At 42.2% G+C, this 25,960-nt stretch overlaps 1 protein-coding gene across 7 annotated transcripts in view; it reads right to left on the minus strand.

Moving 5' to 3' along the window:
• Positions 1-25,960, minus strand: part of lpgat1 (lysophosphatidylglycerol acyltransferase 1) — an 81,808-nt gene that overhangs the window by 23,977 nt on the left and 31,871 nt on the right. For 5 of the 7 annotated variants that reach the window (XM_067988953.1, XM_067988952.1, XM_067988949.1 and 2 more), the window contains 2 exons: positions 25,073-25,340; positions 12,470-12,596 (listed from right to left, as the gene is read on the minus strand). In XM_067988953.1, the coding sequence (XP_067845054.1) occupies positions 12,470-12,596; positions 25,073-25,340 (395 nt within the window). Of the gene's footprint in view, positions 1-2,323; positions 2,928-12,469; positions 12,597-25,072; positions 25,341-25,960 lie in introns of those variants that run through there. The other 2 variants (XR_010963659.1, XM_067988954.1) reach the window with 2 other exon arrangements.

Below are 25,960 nucleotides of genomic sequence, written 5' to 3' on the forward strand. Positions count from 1 at the left end.
AAAATCTCAGTTACAAAGAGCAATATTCAAACAGGCTCTTCACACGTTCAGAGAGCAACACTGCCTACTCTCAAGATTAGAAGCACAATTTTAACCCAATCCACCAGAGGGAACGGGGCAGCAGTGCAGTAAAATCACCTCCAAAAACTTACTGCCCTTCCCGTTTGATTCCCGCCCGCCACCACTTTATCTGCGCAGTTTAGTTATAGGCAGCTGAGGTGCCTGTCGTGAATTTGGCCAAATCGGGGTCCTATGCCATTGGGAACCTGACACTACTTAAATGTGAAAAATCAAAAGTCCCACCCAGCGCCCAACCTGCTGAGTAAAACCTTGCGGGATTAGTTTCAGAGGCGGAGTGGAAGCACTATTTAAAACGACACTCAGCTGCAGGCAGTCAGATCATAGGGATCTTTGTGCTATTGTGCTTTTTGGATTGCCACAGGGTTTTTGAGCTTGGAGATTGCTTGTTTCTGATCCTTCTGGCCATACCCTGAATAAGCACCCACAGCTTGTTACGGGTGCCATTCTAGCTTCATTGTTTGGGATGGAGGAACAGGAGCCGCAATAGCTGCCTAACAACTAGGTGGAGCAGGTGAGGGGTCTACCTGTAGACAGCCTTACCCAGCCAACAGGGTCTATAGGACAAGAATCATTTTCCTGGATATCTGAGGTGCAGTGCAAGAGGAGGTTACGCTTCTCCGGGCAAGCTGTTACTGATCTCTGTAGTCTCCTGCAACTAGACCTGCTGCCTGCTAGGTCAGGTAGCCATGCTTTGCCATTGGCTCTCAAAGTTACCACCACCCTTAAATTTTGTATCTCAGGCACCTTCCAGGGTGCTACAGGAGACATCACCTGCAAGTCCCAGTCTGCAGTGCATGGATGCATCAAGCAGGTCACAGATGCCCTATTTGCCAGGGCCAACCAGTACATCACCACATGGATGCCACAGTCAAAATGAACACACTCTGGGGTTTGCAGCAGTGGCTGGCTTCCCCCTAGTGTCCAGGACGTTATAGACTACACTCATGTAGCCACCAAAGCACCAGTTAGCAGCTTTACTCAACAGGAAGGGCTTTCACTCCAGCTGGTTTGAGGTCACTGCAGAAAGATCATGCAAGTCTGTACCAGTTTTGCAGGCAGCTGACTTCATCCTCTGACAGTCAACCCCACCACAATAATAACCTGCATTTATATCGTGGCTTTAACATAATAAAATGTTCCAAGGTGCTTCACAGGAATGTAAGCAGACAAAGATTGCACCGAGCCGAGGAAGGAAAAATTTGGACAGAAAATTAAAAGTCAGAGGTAGGTTTTAAGGAGCGTCTTAAGGGAGGAGAGGTGGAGAAGCAGAGAGGTATAGGGAGGGAAATCCAGAGCTTAGGGCCTAGACGGCTAAAGGCACAACCACCAACGGTGGGGCAAAGGGAATGGGGGATGTGGAGGAATGCAGAGTTCTTGGAGTGCTGCAGGAGGTTAGGGGGGGGGGGGGGGGGGCAAGACCATGGAGGAATTTGAACACAGGAATGAGAATTTAAAAATCGCAGTGTTGGTGGACCGGGAGCCAATATAGGTCAGCCGAGCACAGGGGTCTTGGGTGAACGGGACTTTGTGTGGGTTAGGATACAGGCAGCAGAGTTTTGGATCAGCTCAAGTTTATGGGGGGCGGGGGGGGGTGGATGATGAGAAACCAGCCAGGAGAGCATTGCAGTAATAGATTCCGAAGCTAACAAAAGCATGGATAAGGGGTGGAGATGGCCAATGTTCCATAGGTGGAAGTAGGTGGTCTTTGTGATGGATGTCTGAATAGCTCAGGTGCAACTAGAGCCATGGGACCACCAGGATCACCATTAAGCACACTAGTGGGCACTTGAAGCAATGGTTAGGTGCCTGGGTCAGTCTGGGGGCTGTCTATAATATGCCCCACGCAAAGTCTATCGCATCATTGCAGTGTGCTGCATGTTGCACAACGTGGCAATAAAGGGGACTGCATATGGAGGAGGCGTCGCAGCAGCAACAATCATTATCCGATGAATAAGACTTAGGTGAAGGCCAGGAAGCAGAAGGAGGAGGGCCAGCTCAATGCCTTGGACCCAGAGATGCCAGGGAACAGTTGATAGCACAATGCTTCTGGTGACCTGCTTATTCCCCTCCCCTGAAAGGTTACACAGAGCCCCTCTGCATTAACAGTCCTGGTTACCTCCTTCACCACTTCCTTAATCCTGCATTAAAGGACACGGAAACCATTTAGCCAACTTTATATCAATAATACCAATACAGATTCAGAAGCTGCTATGAAAAAATACTTCCAAAGTGCCAAAAGTGATAAAGTTGATTAATTTATTACCAAACATGATAATTGCCTTGAATTTATTTTACACTCAAGTGTCAACTCATGATGCCTTTCTTAAAAGGTTTCCTAACTCTACCACTCGAACGAGGTACTCCCCCAGTGGCTTCAGCAAACAGCTGGAAGGCCACCGTTGCTCACGTTGGGATCCTAGCGATGCTCATGGCCGGCAGGAATGGTTTCCATGTCCTTTACAGCAGGATTGAGGGAGTAGAGACTGCAGTGCGCCAATGCTGTGCAAGAAGACGCCATACAAGCTGGTGTGGCAACTCTTCAGCAGACCTTCCAATACCTGGTACAGCTGCTTGTGTGAGGAAAGCAGTTTATTTTCAAAGCTGGGCCCCTAAAATCCACATCTCTGTCCTCCTTAGCCGTCTCCTGTGCTGTCCCTGCGAGAAACTATCTGCTCCTGCTCCCTTGTTCTGGGTGCTTCAACACTCCTCTAACCTCACTCCCCAAGCCACCCGGGATGCCAATCTCTGTGCTGGTGCTTGGGAGTGATGGAGCATGTGACGGTGCATCCTCAGGAGTATTGTCCTCCTCCGAGGTGTCTTCTGCAGGGTCTAGCTGCCAAGAACACCTAGAGGAAATAGAAAAAAAGAGACAAGAGTTAGCATGGCACTGACAGTCTGGACAGTAGATGTCAGGCTTCACAATGAAGCCTGAAGTTGTTATGCTGACTGAATGTGCGATGTTATCAGATATATGAAGGGGTACAAGTAATAGTCAGAGGCCCCGTTCAGCTAAGCACCCAGACTCGCCATCTCCAAAGCGCACCGCTCTTGAAGGGCCATTGAATTAGAGAGCATCCACCTCTATCTCAGAGGATCATGATTCTCTGTGGTCGTCCCCTGGTCTCAATTTTCTCCGCTGTATTGTGCACTATTAGTTCCTGCAGAGAGGGAGAGAGTTAGTGAGTGGCTCCTGAAAAGGAGAGTGCATATGCTGAGAGGGAGAAGCAGCAAGATGGGCAGGTGTTGAATAGAAAACAAGTGACTGGACTGTGAAATGAGGAAGGAGTCATGACAGGAGTTCTCGATTCTGCAATGGCAATCCTTTGAGACTGGAATACTGTTAATAGCTGATGTGAAGGCAGCAAGCAAGAGGTGAGTGTGTATTTGTAATGAAAATAGGAGGTGGTAGTATGCCCATGTGATAGGTGGTAAAGGATATGATGCATGGAAGGAAACTGTTCAGAGTGCTTGGGGAGGGGAAGAACTGTTGCAAGCTGTTGTTGAGAGAGATGGAAAAATGAAAAGAGCTGTACTCACTCTTGTTGCTCTCATCAGGTCACTGATGTGTTTCCTGCATTGGATCCAGGATGATGCTCCTGGAGCTGACCATCTCTGCAACCTCTCCAACCTCTCCCCAGGCCTGGTGCATACCAGACTTGACAAGCCTTCTCCCATTTGAGGGCAATGGAATGTCTGGCCTTGTCCTCACCTCTTGCAATAGAACCTCCAAGAGAGAGAAGCTTGGGGCTTGCTTACGACTCATCTTCCAGTTTTCAGTACTAAAAGACACCAATGACAATAAAGTGAATGCAGCCTCCCTTTAAGAGGTGCATTCTTGCTTTAACCAGGGCTCTGGTGGCCTGCTGGAAATTACGCCCAGAAAGTGGGCAGGCTGCCTGTTCCCGATACAAAAGAATAGGAAGCCTGCTAATCAAATGTTAATAAGGTCCGGGAGTTAAAATATCCTGGGCCTGAAATTTATGACAGTGGGTGCGTTTTGCACTCGCCCTGCCCCCCACCTGTCTGAAACCCACTCAGAGTTAAAATTCACCCCATGTTTCAATGTGTAAAGAAGGGTAGATAAGGGAATATTTATGCTATCACAGGTAATTTGCCTACAAACCAAAGTGGTCAGATATTATGGGTGCTCTGTTAGCTGGCAGGTGATTCATCCTTTACAATATCCAGGGCACAAATACAAATAAGCCTCCACAATAATATAGAATGGGTATTTCAGTGTCTCCAACCAAACTCCCAACACTAAATGGAGGACAGTGTCCTTGTCTGGCTGGCATCGCCATCACCTAACCAGGAATTGTTGACCCATGCTAAATAATCACTAATATGTAGCAAGTGTAATAAAATAAGTAGGGTAAGCACTATGGAATGCTGCATGGCATTCAGCCAAATAAATTAGCAAAAAGTCAAGAAATAATAGAAGCTGCTTATAGTGCTCAACACCCTCAAAAATATTTCTATTGAAGAAACCACAAATCAGTCAAAATCTGTCCACCACTATCTGATACACACTGACAATGTGATACTGCAGAATTATCAAACAAGACTGGTCTTATGAAGGCAGGATTCACTGTATACAGTGGCTGCTGATGTATGTTCCTAGTGAAGGATCACTTACATTTCTGGCATTACTGGCAAGAGCTCACTGAGGCAAAACATGTCTAATGTCACCTTGATTACAGGTCACTGCCAGAAGGTCACAGCACTGGGATGAGCAATGTGTGTAAACGAGTGTAGAAAGCATGCAGGAGTCCATTCAGATTGGATTTTTCTACCTGATTTTAAACACAAGCTTCATGCAAATCACTATCTCACTGTGAAAGAGATGCACCTACCAACATTCCTTATAGAAGATTCTATTTTCATTTGCAGGGGCGGGAATAGGGAAAACTTTGTTAGTCATTTTAAAAAGTTGATAGAAAAGAAGCAAGAATAGTATACTTATATGACCCATTTCCATATAGCGGTCACTGGAAGTATAATATCCTGTATTGGTGTTTTTGTAAGATGCGTTTCATTTCCATCCACGCGTCAAACAATTTGGGAGGGGGAGAACTCTGCAAAGCTGCACTATTCTGAGAGCTAGTTTAATCATCACAGTCCAAAGCATGATGTGGAGCACTAACTGGTGAGGGGAGAAAAAGGGAAGAAAATCTCACACTTACACAGTGAATCCAATTAAAGCCACCTGTCAAGGGTAAAATCCTACTTTAGTCCAGCGTTGCAATTCAGTTTCATAAGGTAATGACACTACAAAAGCACCACACACGTGTGATACAACATAAACGAGTGGGCACATCACCACCACTCTTCAAATGTCTACTTTGTAGAAAGACCAGTTCAATTTCACAGCAGTTCTTTCCTGACTCACACAAGCCCTAGCAAATGGAAAGGATCGACGACTAGCAACAATCTAACACTGCCAGATTTCATCCACACAGGACATATTATGATGGTATGTCTCAGCTAGAGATACAGCCTGTGACATGTCCTCAGGGCTCCCTTCTTTAAAAGAAAAATTGTTTGGGGATGGGGTGGAAGATTTTAAAAAATAAATTCTTGTATTACTGTGGTTTCTCATTCTATTTCAGCTTCAGACTGTAAAAAAGGCCTCAATGAATGTAACACAGTTAATGTTCAATGCCTGCAAGGATGAATTTCAAATGTAAAAAAAAGTCCTTTAAGCACCAAAATTCTCAATTCAATCACCATCATAGTCAGTGTAAATTCATATTAAAAAAAACTATTCATAATATTTCTACCAATTTTCTCACATGCTGCAGTGTTAGCCTCAACTGTATATTTTCCTCAAGCAGAAAGAGTGTGAGTTTGGACAGAGATCAAATATTCGCACTCGGATTCATTATATACACAGATCCACTACATTGGTACTGGGAAACAATTACAAAGGAAGAGACATTTTAGATTCCAACTTGGTTCTGTAAGAGTTTCTCTGCAAGTAAGCAGTGTTAGTTTAACCATGAAAGAATAGACCCAGACAATGGTACCCAGCTTAATCCAAGGTCTGTGCTGAGCTGGCAGATTTCAGTTGAGGCACAACAATTCAAACTGGTCAAGTTTGCAGATGATATTAAACCAGGTGTTTTTTTCATTCGTTCATGGGATGTGGGTGTCGCTGGCAAGGCCAGCATTTATTGCCCATCCTTGATTGCCCTTCTTGAACCGCTGCAGTCCGTGCCGTTGAACGTCAAGGGGAGGTGGTTAGATTCTCTTTTGTTGGAGATGGTCATTGCCTGGCGCGAATATTACTTGCCACTTATGAGCCCAAGCCTGGATGTTGTCCAGGTCTTGCTGCATGCGGGCACGGACTGCTTCATTATCTGAGGGGTTGCGAATGGAACTGAACACTGTGCAATCATTAGCGAACATCCCCATTTCTGACCTTATGATGGAGGGAAGGTCATTGATGAAGCAGCTGAAGATGGTTGGGCCTAGGACACTGCCCTGAGGAACTCCTGCAGCAATGCCCTGGGGCTGAGATGATAGGCCTCCAACAACCACTACCATCTTCCTTTGTGCTAGGTATGACTCCAACCACTGGAGAGTTTTCCCCGATTCCCATTGACTTCAATTTTACTAGGGCTCCTTGGTGCCACACTCAGTCAAATGCTGCCTTGATGTCAAAGGCAGTCACTCTCACCTCACCTCTGGAATTCAGCTCTTTTGTCCATGTTTGGACCAAGCTGTAATGAGGTCTGGAGCAGAGTGGTCCTGGCGGAAAACAAGCTGAGCATCGGTGAGCAGGTTATCGGCGAGTAAGTGCTGCTTGATAGCACTGTCGACGACACCTTCCATCACTTTGCTGATGATTGAGAATGGACTGATGGGGCTGTAAATGGCCGGATTGGATTTGTCCTGCTTTTGTGGACACAACATCCCTGGGCAATTTTCCACATTGTTGGGTAGATGTCAATGTTGTTACTGTACTGGAACAGTTTGGCTGGAGGCTCGGCTAGTTCTAGAGCACAAGTCTTCAGCACTACAGCCGGGATGTTGTCAGGGCCCATAGCCTTTGTTGTATCCAGTGCACTCAGCCATTTCTTGATATCACGTGGAGTGAATCGAATTGGCTGAAGACTGGCTTCTGTGACGGTGGGGATATCGGGAGGAGGCCGAGATGTTGGGGACCTACAAAAGGAATGAGACAAATTCTCCAATTCGGCTAATCAGAGGCAGGTGAAATTCAATACTGATAAATCCAAGGTTCTACATATTGGCAGGAAAAATGAATGTTACAAGTATTCTATGGAATGTGTAAAAATAACCGAAGGTGAAGCAGAAAGGGATCGGAGTATGATAGATGACTCTGCAATTAACATACCAAATCACTGTGGAGTAGCAATATACAAAGTGAATAGAATCGTGAATTATATTGTTAGCTCAGTGGAGTATAAATTGGAAGGTGTCATGCTAAAACTGTACAGTGACCTGGTCAGATTGCATCTGGAGTACTGCGTTCAGTTTTGGTCACAGGGACACAAGGGAAACATTCAAGTCATAGAGGTCATGCAGGAAAGTGCCACGAGGCTGATCCCAAGTGTCAAAGTACTGTGTTAAGAGGTGGGGCCCCTTAGCCTTGAAGAGATGACAAGAGGGGAATTTATTGAAGTAGGTACAAAATATCAAATGGATAGATTGGCATGTATGAGACTGGGCTTAGCCATGACACACCCACCAAAATGTAAGACCTTGCTCACACTCAATGCTTAGGCCACGTGGATGACACACTTAAGCGCTTTGGAACTGTACTGTAGCAAGAGTTGCTACCTTCAGGAAAGGAGTGGAGAATAAGGAGAAAATTGCGATGGGTTGAATTCACAACATGGTGGCTAGCCTCCTAATCACTGCTATGATTTTCAGAGTGATTACAAAGCCAGGCAATGAAAGTGAACTTTTCTTTGCTTGAGCTCAATCCCCAGCACACTCACTTCTCATTACTTTGTGTAGAGATTTGTAGAGGTGGGAGTGATGACCTGGGAGATAAGGCTAAGAAAGGATAGAAATCTGAAATAAGAACAGAAAATGCTGGAAAAGCTCAGCAAGTGAGGCAGGATCTGTGGAGAAAGAAACAGAGTTAACGTTTCAGGTCAAAGACCTTTTGTCAGAACTGCAAGGTGTTGAAGAGTTAAAGTTTTTAAGCAAGTACAGAGCTGGGGAAAGGCGGGTGGGGGGGGAGGAAGGAAAGAATAAAAGGGAAGGTCTGTGATAGGGTAGAAGGCAAGAGTGATTAAATGACGAAAGGGATGATGGTGTAAGGCAAGGAGGGTGGTAATGGGACAAGTTAAGAAACAAAAGATATACCTTCTAGTTTCATTACCTAAACTAAGAATAGTGGTAAAGGTAGAGGCTCGGTTAAGGGATCCAGCCAAATCAAGCGTTTTTATTTTTAAAAACGTTCCCAAGAATACTTGGAGTTGATTTTCTCACAAATACTCAAGGATAAGGTCATTTAAGGGCATAATATAATTGTACTACCTGAATAAGAGAATTTTTTAAAAAAAGAACTTAAAAAAATTCATGTCTCTTCAATCATCCATGAAAAACAGGGCCCATAATTGTGCCAGCTTGACTGCCCACAATTTCTTGTTGCTGCTGTAATGGTACTACATGTACATGTCAATATTCTTGTATTGAGTTGAACAGTTACTGATTTTATTGAAATAAAAGGTGTTTTTCACAAATGCACTTTTTAACACTCCTGCTTGACTGAAACTTGTTCTTTTTCCTCTTATTGGGACTTTTTTTTTTAAAACAAAGGTTTCTCGAGCCATTTGTCGCCAATTTTGGTAAATAAAAGTGGCAAGTCGTTAAAGCTGTTGAGTAAATGTATCCTGCCAATAAACAGATTATCATCTACAGTTTGTAGAGTAAAAAGAAACCCCATGAATGCTAAAAGCCCTAAATAAAAAAAAATAGAAAATGCAAAACATTTCATTGATGAGGGGGCACACCTAAGATTGGCTTATCTTACCACTTTCTGACTTGCTGTGCATTTCCAGTACTTTCTGCTTTTGTAGTCTTGATCAATATAACAAATGGAAAACCAATAACGACAAGAGAGGAATTGGGGACATTAATTCTTATGGCAGCATTCACACGACAGGAGGAGGACTTTTTTTTTTAATACATTACCTGGCTACTTAACATGTAATTTATGACACATACTATACACAGCATTTTCCTGCAACACCATGGCCTAGCAAAAGCTGTTAACACTACAGTATTGGTCATATGATGCAATGAGCATTCAGAGCTTACATCAGTCGCTGTGATTACCTCGTCATCTAAATAATTTTGAACAGATTCACTCAGTAACCAATACACCACGTGAATGAACAGATTACAAATATTAAATTCTGCTATAATGCACACCTTAATACATAAACTAACATTACATCACTAAATACAGAAAAACACTTTAGAGATGGCACAACACAACAGCGACACTAAAGTTGCACCACGGAGCTGTAGCAAATGGGTTCTTTTCCTGACTTATAATGATTATACTGTCAAGGTGAGAACCTGAGCAGAGGACGAGCTCCACAAATAGGAGGAAAGAATAACGCTTTTTAAAAAAAAATGAAACACTACAAGCTGTATGAGATTGAAAAGTTCTCAGCAAATCCAAGGCAGTAATTCAACCCCAAGTCTGCATGATTTTCAAAAACTGTTGGAACTTTGCCTGTGTGGTTTTATCATCATAAGCAGAATTCCCTTGACTGAATCATTGCCTTGTAACTCACAATCATTTGTTACCTCAGAGATGCTTACGAGAGGCAGTTTATTTCACTATTTTATTGGGAAGTTATCAACCCCCAAAGAAATGACAACACAGAAACAGGCCTTTCAGCCCAACATGGCTCGGGCAAATCAAGCCACATGGACGCCATTAGCTTCGTGCTGGCGGAGAAGACGAGCAACCAGGTTAAGAAAGAGCACCATGTTCAGTCCATGTTGGTGCTCATTCTAGACCCTCCAACTACTGGAAACAGTCTGTTTTTATTTACTCTGCTCAATCCCTTCATAATTTTAAATACCTTTCATTATCTCCTCTGTTCTAACAAAAGCAGCTCCAATTTTTCAAGTCTGTCTTTGTATTGCCTTATACCAGGCAGCATCCTAGTGACTGTGTGCTGTACTCTTTCCATTGCCTCAACATCCTTCCTGTAGTGCGGAGCCCAAAACTGCACAAGGTACTTCAATTGTGGTCTTACCAGGGTTTCATTATTACATCTCAACATTTATATTCTATAACGCTTGCCGTAAAACCCATTATTTCATTAGCTTTTTTGATGGACTTAATCCACTTGAAGTGCTGCTTTTAATGTTTTGAGAACCTAAACCCCCAAATCCATCTCCTCTTCGACATCATCCAGCCTTCCATTATTACTTTAATCAAAAGTGTACTACCACACATTTGCTGACATTGAATTTCATCTGTCACTTTTGCCCATTCTACCATCTTAATAATATCAGAATTATTTACCATTGTCTGCAAATTTGGACACTGCTCCCTCTAGCACCATCACTGATCTACACAGTGAACAGAAGCAGTCCCAGAATAGAACACTGTGGGACACTGCTATCCACTTCCAATCAGTCTGAGAAACAACTCTTAACTTCTACTCCTCCCTTCTAACCAATTTTTTATTCAAGTCTCTGGAGTGGGACTTGAATCATAACTTTATCATAACTTTATGATTCAGAGGCAAGAGTGCTACCACTGAGCCACAGCTGATTCCGCTGAATAGATTCATGCGAGATACTTTGTCATGGGATGAAGGAATTGAACACACTCAATCCAGAACAGAACTAAATGTGCTCAGCACAAATACGCATACAAGTTTTAATGTTGCTCATATAACTAAAGCAAAATATCAGCTTATACAAACAGAACTAGCTGGAACTCCTCAGGTCAAAGAACGAGTTAAAGTGAAGAACACTCCCCCAATCTGTCATTCCTAGCATCAGTATATTTGCCACTTTATATATACATTTTCCAATTGGATTTTTCCTCCACTTACTCGGTAACAGCCATTAACGGTGTTAGAGATTGAGAGTAGGATTTTGTTACTAAATGATGTGATAATAGCTGAAAAGGATGCTAGCTGAAGGTAGCTAAAAGAAAATCCTCTGTGCTTAAGTATCTGTTTTTCCTTTTAAGTGTGCTTTTTTACGCAAGTTGTAATGATCTGGAACACACTGCCTGAAAAGGTAGTCGAAGCAGATTCAATAGTAACTTTCAAAAAGGGAATTGGATGAATACTTGAAGGGAAAAAATTTACAGGACTATGGGGAAAGAGTAGGGGAATGGGACTAATTGGACAGCTCTTTCAAAGAGCCGGCACAGGCACGATGGGCTGAATGGCCTCCTCCTGCGCTGTACCATACTATGATAAATGCAAGTTGTTGTTGTTGATACTTAGCACATAGACCTACACACTGATCAGACTGATCAGCAAAATACTGAGAAAAAAATTCCAAGTACCAAATCTAATGCGTGTAACTGAGGCCAACCAATATTACACCTAACACTGAACAACAAAGATGGATTTAGAGCTGAATTGCCAGGAAAATCCTAGCAATCTTGACATCTGTGAGATTACTTCAGAAATAACCTCTCCAATCCTACAATCTCAATCACAATGTGCTTTATCAACATACACTTCATCAGAAACAATTCATGTATTGTTCTTGTGTTTGTAAAGCACAATCGTAAATTGGAATGTATTTTTAGAACAACTAAACTGTGGTTATTGTCCACTCAGTACTGGAACAATACTGTGTCAAGTAACTATTACAGTTATTACTGAAGCAAACTCTTTATTGGTGAAGGCTATTGTTAACTTGTGATGCTCAAAGTCCTAGCAAATATTTTCAGATTACATGAACTAACTATACTCGTGGATTTGGGTTATCTACAGAAGAAAAACAAAAAACAGTTGCTTATCAAAAGCTATGTAGATATCAATTAATAATCAAAAAAGGCAAACCAAAACATTTAACATTCTGGGATCAAGGAGGCAAAATAGTCAATCAACTCTTTTGTCCCAGATAAGTCTGAAAGCTTTCTATACTTTAGAAAGGCTTTGTGGCTAGCTTTCTACAAACCACTGAACAGCAGAATAAGAGCTATCGCTTGACCAGCAATCCTTGCAATGAGCTTAGTTACTGATGATTACCCCTTCCCAAAAGTTGGAGGTTATGAGATCATAACAAATAGGTCCCTCTTGCACTCCGCTAAACAAGCACATCACCCCAAAATATAGCAGTCCATAGTTTACCAATCGGCCAGTTGAAAAATGCTGCATGAATTGGGTTAAAGACTTAAAAGAGTAACAGGACTTACCTGTAGTGCACATGTGTGACTGTTGGTTCTCTGTAACCAATGATCCAAGTCTGAATGTCTAATGGCTTTGCTTTATGATACCCGATGGTAATATCTATAACCCACTGGAGACCTTTGTGTTTGGCCACTGCATTGTACAGAGATAAAAAAAACAGAATGGTAAGCAAACTTATTTTTCTGCACATATCTAGGCCTTGTGAAATCACCCTGAGATAGCAGAGATGCTCATGTACCGTGGATATTTTATACTGACCAAAAATGGTCAGGTCTTTATCCACAAACCACAGTCAGAGATGGCTACATTTAAATACTAAGTTCTGCATACAGAGTCCCAATTTGTCCATAATTTGGTACAATTAACACCAATTAACTCAGTCTGGAATAAGAGTTTCTTTCCAGGTCATACTGCATACAAGGAGCACCTGCAGAAGTCTCTTTTTTAAAATTCATTTTCGGGATGTGGGTATTGCTGGCAAAGTTGGCATTTGCTGTCTATCCCTAGCTGTCCTGGAGGTGGTGGGGGAGTTTTGATACAACTAAGTGGCTTGTTAGACCACTTCAGAGGGCAGTAAAGAGTCAACAACATCTGTGTGGGGCTAGACATATATATGATAAAAGAGGAAGTTTCCTTCCCTAAAGGACATTAGTGAACTAGGTGGATTTTTACATACAAACATATGAAATATGACAGACTGGAAAAGAACTACTGGTCCATCCAGCATGCCCCATACAATTGTGATGTCTCGTGCATCATGATACACAATTTTATGACAATCCGACAGTTTCGAGTCACTTTTACTGTCAGTTTATTATTTCAAGATTTTCTAAACTGAATTCAAATTCTCAAACTGCCACGGTGGAATTTCAACTCATTCTCTAGATTATTAGCCCAGGCCTCTGGATTAACAGTCTAGTAACATAACCTCTACATTACTGTACCCTGTCTGCATGCATGGGGAAGAAAAAATAAAACAAAATGCAATTTTACATCACCCATGTTGCACTTAAAGAAAATGTAACTTTTTTTTTAAATTGTGAAGTTAGCACGACTAGATCATTTGTTCGTGGCATGGGAAGATTGAAATTGTGAACAAGTACAATTCTGTTCTTCCACCCCACACCCACCATCACCATTTCATTCTTAAGAGCAATGGCTATTATCTCATGAAACTACCCAGCCTGCTTTCTTACTACCTTCAAACAAAACAGTTTGTAGTAGGTGCAGAAAAAGTAAAGGGGTGAGCAGTAGTCCCTATGGGTGACTGGTTACACATTTTACACACTGGTCTCTGAAATATCAGAGTTTGTGTTTACTAGTAATCTAATAATCTGATTCAGGGGTGCCATCAGGACACCAACATGAAACAGGTGCAAGAGAAAACCATCTAGTGTATCCCAGCATTCAAGTCCACTTAGTTACTTAATTTTCATCTTCCTCTGCTTCAGCATTAAGTCAATATTCCTTAGTTTTGTTTAATACATGAACTAGCTGATATTTTACTGTATACATTTGAAAGTTATTTGTCAATCTATTGATAATTACTAGACTTAACTTTGTGGCATGTTTAATGGGCAATTAATGTGCAAATGCAGCAACTTCATGAAACTCACAGGGAGGTTTCGCGAAGCTAACAGTGGAGTGGCACAAATCGGCCAGCAACTTGTGGTGATTCGCAAGTCAAGGGGTATCTCTTCCTTGCTACAAGTCGCTGGCCGGTTTGCGCATTAGTAACGCAAAAGGAGGTAGAGCACTGGAAGTCAAGTTCCCCTGCTTGTTAAGGCAGTGAGCAGCAGTGCCAGACAGAACAGAAAGGTCCCAGGTTCCGTCCCTGGTCTGTGCTGAATTACTAATTTCCACCAGTGGAATAGTAGGGTTGCTATAATTGGCCTCAGTGGCCTGAATTTGGGGGGGGGGGGGGGGGGCGGGAGGGGGGAGGGAGGGAGGGAGGAACAGGGGGACACCTGTTAAGGCTCTAAGTGACCCCTACTAGAAATACAAGTACGGATATAGGGTGAGGACAGGAAAAGGTATTGATTGGTATGCTCCATGCAGCCCAATAGCTTGCTGGCAATCACTGCCTACGCTCGCACACAAAGAATGATCTTGGATGAAGTATCAGAGCGCCTGATGCCTATGGAACCGGCAAAGAGTCAATGCCGTTAAAAGAAAAGGAGGCAGCTCGAATTGATGGGGGTAAAAGGAGGAAGAGGTTAAAAAAAAAAATTGTGAAATAACTTCCATGGCGCTTTTCATGTACACAGCTATACCTCTGAACCTAATTTTCAACACAAGCATTGTTTTTTTTCCCCTTTTTATTTAAAAGGGTTGATGGGGGAAGGAATACTCGGGTTAATTTTCAACACAGCAATTGAAAATGGCTCTCTTCATTTGGCAGAACATCAAGGCTCAATTTTGATTTAAAAATGTAATTGACTTTGAGTCATCTCAATTTTAAAAAGAAACAATTTTACACTTAAATGACTTCAATCTATCTCACTCTTTTAGATTAAAAGCTCATTTCTAACTCTCCAAATGTGGAAAGTTCTCAGTTAGTGGCTTTAAAAGTAGGCCCGGTTTGAACCAGACCAAGCACATGAGAAATAGACAGAATTAATTAGATCTGCTGAGCAGTTCAGTTTGATCAATTAAATTCAGTAAGGCTCTATAAATAGAAGGTCCCAGATTCAATGCCTAATATATGCCAAATTAGTTGATCTCAGCCAGTGCAACAGCTGAAGTGCTCCAATTGGCCTCCCAGACATTCCCTCCAAAGATTGGTACACAGTGTTTCCTGATGGAAGGCAGATGTCAGATGAGGACAGCATCAGGCTTGGTTGTGACACCATCTATATAGCTTGCCAACATTCACTGTCTAAATGGAGAATGGCCACAAGTTGCCCATGCCATGGAAACATACCCTGCCAGGATTCAGCACCCCAGGAGTACAGTGGAGAAAATGGGAGGAAATCGATCCATAGTGCATCATATACATTGTTGAAATATATTGATTTGAAAATGTCAATCTAAGTTTAGAAACTTATAGATCAATGGGGAGCCAGAACAATCGGAAAGCTCATTGAGAGGAATTAGATCTTCAAATGGGGGGCAGAAAAACAGCTGTGTGTGGTGGTAGCATGTTGCTTTAATAGCTTATAATATTCTAATCTGTTAGTGCAACAGTGTGTGATTGTCATCCTCTGACATCAGCACTCACTGTGCGATCATCCACAAGTTATCCCATCTGCTGTGGCAGCTGTGGGCAGAACTCAGGAGTTTATAGGATGATTCTCACTCAATGATTCTGCAAATGTTACAGAAATCTTTTAATATTAGCTGATATCATTCACGACAGCATCACTCTTAGAGCCAGTCATTCACAAACCAGTAGTATTATGTTCATGAATCTCAACATCAGAGATGTTATGGGGGGACAAGCCCTTTTATTTGGGCATTCCCGTTTCATAAATGCATATTCACTTGCCACCAGGCTGCTGACCAGTGCACTATAACAACAATAACTTGCATTTATATAGCGCCTTTAACGTAGTAAAACGTCCCAAGGTGCTTCACACGAGCGTTATCAAACACAATTTGACACAGACGCACATAAGGAATTATTCGGACAGGTGACCAAAAGCTTGGTCAAAGAGGTAGGTTTTAAGGAGCGCCTTAAAGGAGGAGAGGCGGAGAGGTTTAGAGAGGGAATTCCAGAGCTTAGGGCGTAGGCAGCTCAAGGCACGGCCACTAATGGTGCAGCGATGAAAATTGTGGACACGCAAGAGGCAAGAATTGAAGAGTGCAGAGATCTTGGAGGGTTGTAGGGCTGGAGGAGGTTACAAAGATAGGGAGGAGTGAGGCTATGGAGGGATTTGAAAACAAGGATGATAATTTTAAAATCAAAGTGGGTTGCCAGACCGAGAGCCAATGTAGGTCAGTGAGCATGGGGGTGATGGGCGAATGGGACTTGGTGTGAGTTAGGATGCGGGCAGCAGAGTTTTGGAAGAGTTCAAGTTTAAGGAGGGTGTAAAATGGGAGGCCGGCCAGGAGAGCATTGGAATAGTCGAGTCTTGAGGTAACAAAGGCATGGATGAGGGTTTCAGCAGATGAGCTGAGGCAGGGGTGGAGACGGGCGATGTTACGGAGGTGGAAGTAGGCGGTCTTGGTGATGGAGTGGATATGTGGTCGGAAGCTCATCTCAGGATCAAATAGGATGCCAAGGTTGCGAACAGTCTGGCCAGGGAAAGGGATGGCATCGGAGGCTAGGGAATGGAGTTTGTGGCAGGGACCAAAGACAATGGCTTCAGTCTTCCCAATATTTAATATTTATATTATGGTGCTTTTCATCTGGTAACCTTATATAAAAGGGTCAATTTCCCCTTCAAACCTCACTTAAGCAAGGATGTGAACGGAAAATTTCTGTCCACATGCCCATCAAGATGCACTCTTCAAATAGTCGTAATAATGCTAACATCCTGTGAATGCACAATTCCGTGTAGAAAGCCATCGATAACAGAAACATATTATAAAATTGAAAAGGAGTTTTTTTTTACAAAAGCTCATTTGATCTTGAACAGAAAGCAGTGAAGCCAACCAATCAAGGAACTGCTAATCTCTCTATTCCATTTACCTCCCACTTTTGCCAGCCAAAACAATCAACTTGAGAACAATAGCCTGCAGTTTCCTCTTAAAAATGAACCATTTGCTACTGATTTATAGGGGGTGCTTTTAAACCCCAAGCACAGGTGGGTTGGGGGCGGGTGTGAGTTGAAAAGTTGTTTTTTTGGGGTCACAACCGCAAAATGTTTGGACTTTGCATTCCCAGTGGGAATGCCTGTACTTTCATGCGCCGACGTTAATCCCATAAATAAAACCGGGTTGCGGTCGCGACCCAAAAAACAACTATTTTCAACTCCCACCTGTTCTTAGAGTTTAAAATCACCCCCATCGTGTTACTTTTTTTTTTAAATGTACAAAATACTCTTTACTACACCTGCCTGTACAGACTGTGTTGCTGGTCATCATAAAAGGCATGTTTGGTTCAAAATTTGTGCTTCCCTCAGACTAGAGCTCTAAGGAGCTGGAACTGACAACATTGTTCATTCAGCTACAATCTCCACGTACACTGCTCTCTGTGAAAGTGGACTTTGAGACAGCATGCAAATGCAGGTATGAAAACAGATCACCAACATAGCAGCACAAGCGTAATCCCAATTTGCTCACATTGTTGTGAAATTGGTGAGAGCAGCACAAAGCTCCATGCAGGTGCACTCAAACACTGACATGAACTGCAGTCAGTGACCTCCCACCACCAGTGTCTATCTTTACCATGTGAGATCACTTTTTCCAGATAGTTTTTGCAACATTGCACCAATGTATACTGCACTTTTGGATACCATACCAAAAAGCACAGTATAAAAGCAGCATAACTGGTGACACCACTTCCCTGCAAGAGCTACAGCTTTAAGATGTGCAATTATAATAGAAATATGAAAATCAGCACTGATGACAGGCTTGAGGAGCTAAACAATAGGAAGTCAATAACAAAGTATCTCTGATTTTGGTCACCTTTCTCCAATATGTGTAGGCTATGTCCTTGATTAGCAGGTTCAGAGGTTGCAAAGGTCTCCAGTAAAAGTTTTTATTATTTAACCAAATTTTCATTATTAATTCTTTAACTCTTCCAGCGAAGTCCTGCAACTCTGCAGAACATTTAAAATAATGTAGATATATGACTGTGCCCCAAGGAAAAATACCAAGACAAAACATTTGAAATTGTAGTTTTGTTTCAGGACGTTTGGGCTTGCAATTTATTTACAGGTGAAGCTTAGAAACATAGAAAATAGAAACACAGAAAATAGGAACAGGAGTAAGTTCGGCCCTTCAAGCCTGCTCCGCCATTCAATATGATCATGGCTGATCCTCTATCTCAGTAACATATTCCCGCTTTCTCCCCATACCCCTTGATGCCTTTTGTGCCTAAAAATCTATCTAGCTCCATCTTAAATATATTCTTGTTGTGGATTATTTGAGACTCAGCTAATTACGTAAACTTCATTCGAAATAAGCCACATTTAAACTTGAAACGCATAATCAGCTCTGTCCATGTAAACATCTGATAAGCACAACAGTACGCAAACAAGTTAAGAGGTAAGAGTTTTTAACCACACTAATTCATTCCCTTTCAGACAAAAACATAAATGAACTCCTCTGACCTCAGTGACAGGCATTCACAACATATTTTAATTGGACCAAATTGGGATGATTTTCAAAAGGCCAGTAAACTCAAATGAAAGTTACTCTTTTCAGGAAGGTATCAACTACTTATTTTGCTTCAATTTCACTTCAATTTCAAATTCCTGTGCTCATTTATTTGACCCCTCTGATTGTCAGGACATCTCGTTGTTGCTTAGAATCAAGGTCAAAGGAGATCTCTGAAAGAACTGCTGCTTCTCCAGGATTTTTATTTTAAAAATCGGTCACCCGTGCAGATCTTACACTGTCCCAGTACCTTGGCTGTCAACTCAGCAGAAGCAAAAAAAATGATCCCATAATTCTCTTCACCCACAAAAATAGTGCAAATGACGCACTGGAGCTGTTCATCCATGGTGAAAGGAATGAGCAAGTTCCAAATCTATTTCGCCAACAGTTTTGAAATACTTTTGTCTATTAACCTTATTTGAAAAAAACATTTGATCATAGAATCATAGAAGTTTACAACATGGAAACAGGCCCTTCGGCCCAACATGTCCATGTCGCCCAGTTTATACCACTAAGCTAGTCCCAATTGCCTGCATTTAATATCTTTCAAGTTTATCTATTTCCTCTTAAATGTGGTGGTTGCCTCTGCTTCAATGGCCCTTGTGGTAAAGTATTCCATATTTCAATAATCCTTTGAATGAAAAAAATCCTCAGTTACCTCTTCGTGCCTCTAATTCTAATCCAGAGTTTATACCCCCTCACCAATTCATCAACTAGTGAAAATAATCTTTCACTATTTGTTCTCAAACCATTTCATAATTTCAAACACTGCTATTAAATCTCCCTTAACCTTGTATGCTCCAGTGAATACAGCCTGAATTGTTTGAAGTCGCTCAGCATAACTACCTTTTCTTCCCTGGTATCTTCCTAGTGAATCTAAGTTGCACGGAACACTGAAACTGTCTGATTATTTCTCAATTAACTCGAGACACCACCTTTAATGATATCCTTTCTTTCTAACACTGTAATCAAGCCCTTATTGATGTCACCCCTCCTCCCTTTTTGATTTCGCCATCTCTTCTGTAAATTTTATAGTCAAGTGTATTTCCTTGTCCTACCATGGCTGAAGCCAAGTTTCTCTCAGTTACATAGTCATGTTGCCCTATACAAAATAGTACTTTCAGTTCCCCAATTTAATTCCTCATGTTACACACATTTGTATAAAAGCACTGACATGCCTCGATACACTTCCCTCTTCTATTTTTTCCTCCACTATAATTCTTAACTTCTCCCCCATCTGCTTCAAGGTAAGTTTCTCCATCTGAACCCCATTTAAACTCACATCCACAACTCTATTCTTGCTGTTAGGACACTGGTGCAGGTAGAACTACCTTCTATTCCACTGCCCTTCAGACCTGAAATCGTCTCCTATACCAAGCTTTAAACCATATGTTCTGTTACCTAATCGTCCTCTGCCTGTTAGGTTTAGCATAGGGTACAGTAAGACTCCCAAAAATACTAGTCTTGATATTCATAATCCCTATGCAAGATCCCTTCTTCACTCCTAACAATGTCATTGTCTCTCATATAAACTATGACCATTAGCTGCTCAACCAAACCTTCCAAAATGATGTCCTTCACCCTGGCACCAGGGAGGCAATACATCATTCCAGACTCCCAAATCTTGGCCACAGACATAGGTGTCCCCTCTCCCCTGTATCCAGCGTTGATACGACTGATCCAGTTCAGCTTCAGCTCAATGACCCCCAATTGGCAATGGGGGTGCCACTGATGGTCAATGGGTGGTGGCTGGGCTTTCTCTTGTTCAAGGTGGTCATTACCTGGGATTTGATTGTCTTGAATGTTCCTTACCACTTATCAGCCCAAGCCTGGATGTCATCAGGTCCTGTTGTAGGTTGGCATGGGCTGCTTCATTATCAGATGAGAATGGAGCTGAACACTGGAATTGTCAGCAAAGACCCTCACTCCTGATCTTATGACAGAAGGAAGGTCATTAATGAAGAAGCTGAAGATGTTTGGGCCGAGGATGTTTCCTTGAGGAACTCCCGCAATGTTGCACTGGAGCTGTGATGACTGACCTCCGACAACCACGCCATCTTCCTTTGAATCAGGTATGACTCCAGCCATTGGAGGGTTTTCCCTTTGATCCCCATTGACTTCAGTTTTGCTGGGGCTCCTTGGTGTCATACTCGGTGGAATGCTGCCTTGATGTTGATTTTAAACCATTTTTCTTCATCTGTTTTAACTGGGAATCTAATGAAGTAATGGTCACTATTTCCCAAGTGTTCTCCTACCTTCAGGTCATTTACTTTGTCACCCAGACCTAGATCCAGCGCGACATTCTTCCTTGCTGGACAAGCAGCATACTGATTAAGGAAATCATCCTGGATGTGTTCTAACACCATTCCCAATTTGACCATAAACCTCTGACTTACCCGTATGTACTTTGGGATAGCTAAAATCCCCATAATTACAATATTACCATGACAAATCTCATCCTCATTTCTTTTGCACTATTTGGTAGTCTATAAATGTACTCCCAATATGGCAACAGATATGCTCTAAGGTACATCTCTCTTTACTCCCTGTGCTTACTATTTTAAACTGTTTTGCCCCTTCTCTATACTTATTCTTAGAGTAGATGGGGAAGGGACCAGAACTCCCCTTGCAAGATCTCCATCCTGTTCTTCCTTATATTAACGTTTCATAAGTGTCAGCTTGGCTTCATTGCAGCATTCTCATCTCTAAGTCAGAGGGTTGTAGATTCAAGCCATGAGCACAGATTTGGTCACCTTCCGCATTAAGGGATGGCACCTGGTATCTGCTCATTATTGTCACCTCCTGAGTAGTGTCACAAGCTTTACCATTCCTATTACTTTTCCTTGCTTTATATCTATCTTTAATTTCTTGACTTCCCTCCGCACCCGTTTAATTTTACTTTTTCTGCCAGTCCCCACCCTTGGTCTCCAATGACTCGCCCACAAACTCCAGTGCTAGTTTGTCTACTTCACTGACCTGTGGTGACCAACTTACTAAGTCTAGTGCTATCTGCTTGTTCTCCATAATCCCCATATATTTATCTGCCCCTGTAAGTTCTTGTACCCTCTTTTCTAAGGCTAGAACCCTTTTCTTTAGCTAAAACAAAAATAGAAAATGCCAGAAACACACAGCATCTAAGGAGAGAACAGACAAGTTTACGTTTTGGGTGCGAGCCTTCTTAAGAGGTGGACTGGCATATTAATACAATTAGAAAAAAGGAGAGGGGGAAACAGAAGCATTAAATTAAAGAAACAAAAATGGTGCACAAATAGCTAAATGGAACACCTGGGGAAATGAGAGAAAATGGGAGACGGAAAGCATGGAAATCCTCATCAAACTGGTTTTAATTTCATACCTGACCCCCAGATTTTCATCTCACCCATTTTCTCCTATTTCTCCAGGCCTCCGACTTCCTTAGCTATTACACAATCTTTGTTCCTTTAATGTCTTAATGTTTCTGTCCATTACATCACCAAGATAATCTGCTACATCATTCTACTCACTCTCCTTCTCTGGGTTTGTCCGTTCTCCCAGTCCCTGTTTTCTAATTGTATTAAAATGCATATCCAGCTCGTGTTTCAGTTCTGAAGAAAGGTCCACACCCAAAATGTAAATTTGTCTGTTCTGCTCACAGGTGCTTATTGACCTGTTGAAGGTTTCCAGAATTTTCTGTTCGATTCATATTTGCAGTATTTTGCTTTTTGATGGAGGCCAGCCACTCTCCTGAACCGCCATGCTTAAAACATAAGCTATACAAGGAGGAGAAAAATTTACAAATATGTTTACCTCAGACAGCTGGCTTCTCTTCTGTTGATCACTGTTGATCCTGTGATCTGCCCCACGAGCTTACCTAGCACGCTCTACTGGTTAATGCAGTTCCGTTTGTCTACTCGAAACCAACCAGGTTCTAAACCAGACATTTAAAGCTGCATGCTTCAGCTCCCATTACAAACCATCTGAACTGCTGCCACCTCCACTTTGTCGGACACTAAAAACTGGTGGTACCGATATTCAGTTCTTCCAGTGAGTTTTTAAACTCCTGTCTATAATTTGATTGGTTAGCTCTGCTAACCAATCAAACTGACCAGTGGAAATATGCAGCTAACTGTTCCTATATATTTTCCTACAGGACTATTTGTTTCAGACCTTAAATTTGAGCAATGCTCCTTTTCAAAAAATAAATTCCACCTCCCAAGAACATGGGAAGAAAAGACAGTCAAAAATTACACACTTCAGCCTGAAAAATCACACTTCCCAACATTGGTGGTTTTTTTATATCTGTATGGCATCTAGACAAACTAAAATGGACGCAGGCTGTTTACATCCAATTTTCTGAGGTCAGCTCATTAACAGTTACAGATGCAGATTTGATCTATAAAGGTGGGAGCAACACATTGCATGCATGTCAAATTTTAGTAAAGGGATGGGGACAATTAAAGATGAGATTCACAATAGGGGGACAAAAATTCTGGAAGAATTTGAACACCCCCAAAAAGCATCTAAAACCATTTGCTGCCTTTGCCAAGGATAAAGGGGAGGGGATGAAGAAGAGATGTGCAAAAATAAAAGGAACAGGAAAACTAAGGTGCAAGCATTAGTCTGCAGGTTTATGGTGGAGCAGTTAAGCACCTTACCCACTTTTTGATTGCTGCTGAAGTGGATGCGGTGCTGCCTAAGAAGGATGTGTGTGTGGTTGTACTCTGTCATTCCACATGAAGTAGTATTACAGCATGCCTGCAAGATGTTGCAATGAAGTATGAGGCCACAGCAGACTGTTACGGTCAATGGAGGAGTCAGCTCTATGCTCCACAGCAGCTGCAGGTGCACTTGCAGCTGAAGACAAAGCACTACATTTGCCTCTCTGCTGATGCAGGCACTGAAGATCATTTCCCACAGTCAATTACAGGCAAGTGTGCCAGGATTCATGGCATCTTGCAAGCTGTGGCCAATTAAGCATTACTGGCTCCCAATTCTCCATGTGGCTAATGTATCGGACAACACTGATTTAGCAACCCTAGCATCTATTTCAAATGGGCATTCTGTGTGCCTGGCGTCCTGCACGCCAGAACATTGTGCAGGGCTAACACACTCTCAAATTAATATTTAAACAAAATGGCTACTTCTGAGGCAGGCGCTAGTCCCAGCCAAAGAAAAATCCATCAGGATGGAAGAACTCTGAGCATTTCCAGCAGAGTGGGACTTCCATCCACTTTCACATACCAGCTGCCCAACTTACACCGCACTGAAATATCCTGGCTTTAGTTTTACATGCTTCCAAAATACAAACCAAGCATCTTTCACAGAGCTCCTCTATGATCTCCCTCAAACAAGAAACTAGGCCAAGGACGGCAGCAGCTCAAGGTGGCTCAACACCACCTACTCGGGACAATAGGGAAGGGCAATAATGCAGTATTACCAGTGTTAACTACATCACAAGAACAAATACACTTTACAAAAGACACCCCAACTCATTTCAAAAATAATTCGTACAACCAGCGGAAAAGGAGACTTTCACCCATCAACCTGAATTGAAACTCAGGTCCCAGAAGTGAAAGGACGGTGTGCAAATGAAACGTTCAACCCAGTTTTTAATAACTGATGAACTTCCTCTGTGACTGGTAGCAGGAAAAAGATGGATTGCTTGTTCATTGTGAAGAAAAAAATGTAATTACAACTTTGAAGGCCACACAGCCTCAGTGTTTTCTCTGGTGACTCCTGCCTTGGACCTGCAACTCTGCCAAGACAGTTGAAGACCTCTTTCTATACCTCAGTCAATGATTCTTGGTTGGCTACCAGGATGTATGTAATAGCAGCCCTGTAATGCTATCCCTACTTAATTTTTCCTGCCACCTTGCAGAATGTGTTTCAGTCAGCACTCAGCAAGGCTGTATGGGGACAGAGTGGAATGGGTGGATTGGGGCCTGCATCCTCATACTTTTTGGTACTGCCTCTGAGACACAGCACCTCCCTGTCAATGGTGCCTCATGTACAAAATTGTAGTACAGTAGGATCAATCCCATCTCCTCTTGCTCCATTTAACTGTGCATAGAAGCACTACTATACCATCACCCACTCAAGAAATTTATAGAAAGGCATTCCTACCTGGGTTATGTGATAGGACTGAAATCTACCCTTATTTTGAAAAGGACCTTTGACACTCAGAGGATTAACACCTGCATGCCATTTATGCACCATTTCTAAATGCCAGACCAGAGATTATTAGTTTCAGCAGCAAAATAGCTCTATTTAGAAATGCCTGCAAATAATGCCATATAACCCAAACACCAACCAAAGAGGACGTTTGTCAACTAAAAGACTATTGTCATCATCAGATTGACATTTACCTGCTCCATTAGCATCACCAACTGCTCCATTTTCATGCTGTGCACACAGGGTCTGCAGAATGACTTCAGTGGCTCCCTGTCGGGGCAGTGTTACGTGTTTTAGAAATGGCAAGTCGTTCTTTTTTGCAAATGACTGGCTGGTTTCGCGCCTCTTTCTCAGGAAACCTCCTTCAGGAAACAAAACAATCCACTTCCGGTTCCGGCTCCGGTAGTATTTTTCTAAGTGCTGTCGCAGAAGAATCAGTTGCTGGTCACGGTGAGCTTTACCCTGGAAATTGCAGATGAAAGAGTTAATGGACATTATAAAAGAAGCAACTTGGCTCCATTACACACAAAGGAGGCATTTATCCTCCAGAAAAATTCAAATTTTAAATACCAGCGAAGTACATATACTGACAAGATCACAATATAGATGAAACGGCCTTCTGTCTCCCAGAAAAAAAAAAGTTCCATACCATTCAAATGTGTCTTAAATAATTCACCTCAACTACAAAGCCCAACGGTCCATTCTGTGTTTTGATCACTATCATGAACTTCCCAACTTCAGTCTTAAATTTACCTGTCGCTTGTTTGAACCAATGCCCCCTTGTCCTACTGTTCTGGTTTAACTTGAAGTAGTGTTCCTGATTTACTTTTTCTACATAGTTGCATCTTGTATTCCACCTGGGAGATCCCTTATTAGTAACTCTCTTTCACGTTTGCAACGCCCAAATTTCTTGAGCCTTTCCTCAAAGCTTAGTGCTCCAGAAGTAGGGACATACCTCATGATTCTTCCACACACTACTTCCAAGGTTCAAATGTCTTTCTCTATCTCATTGACTAAAACTGGAAACAACACTCAAAACTGTTGTTTGACCAGAGCACTGTACAGTTTTATCAAGGTAGCTA

Source organism: Heptranchias perlo, chromosome 8 (genome assembly GCF_035084215.1).
Source record: "Heptranchias perlo isolate sHepPer1 chromosome 8, sHepPer1.hap1, whole genome shotgun sequence".
In the NCBI taxonomy this organism is placed as follows: domain Eukaryota; kingdom Metazoa; phylum Chordata; class Chondrichthyes; order Hexanchiformes; family Hexanchidae; genus Heptranchias; species Heptranchias perlo.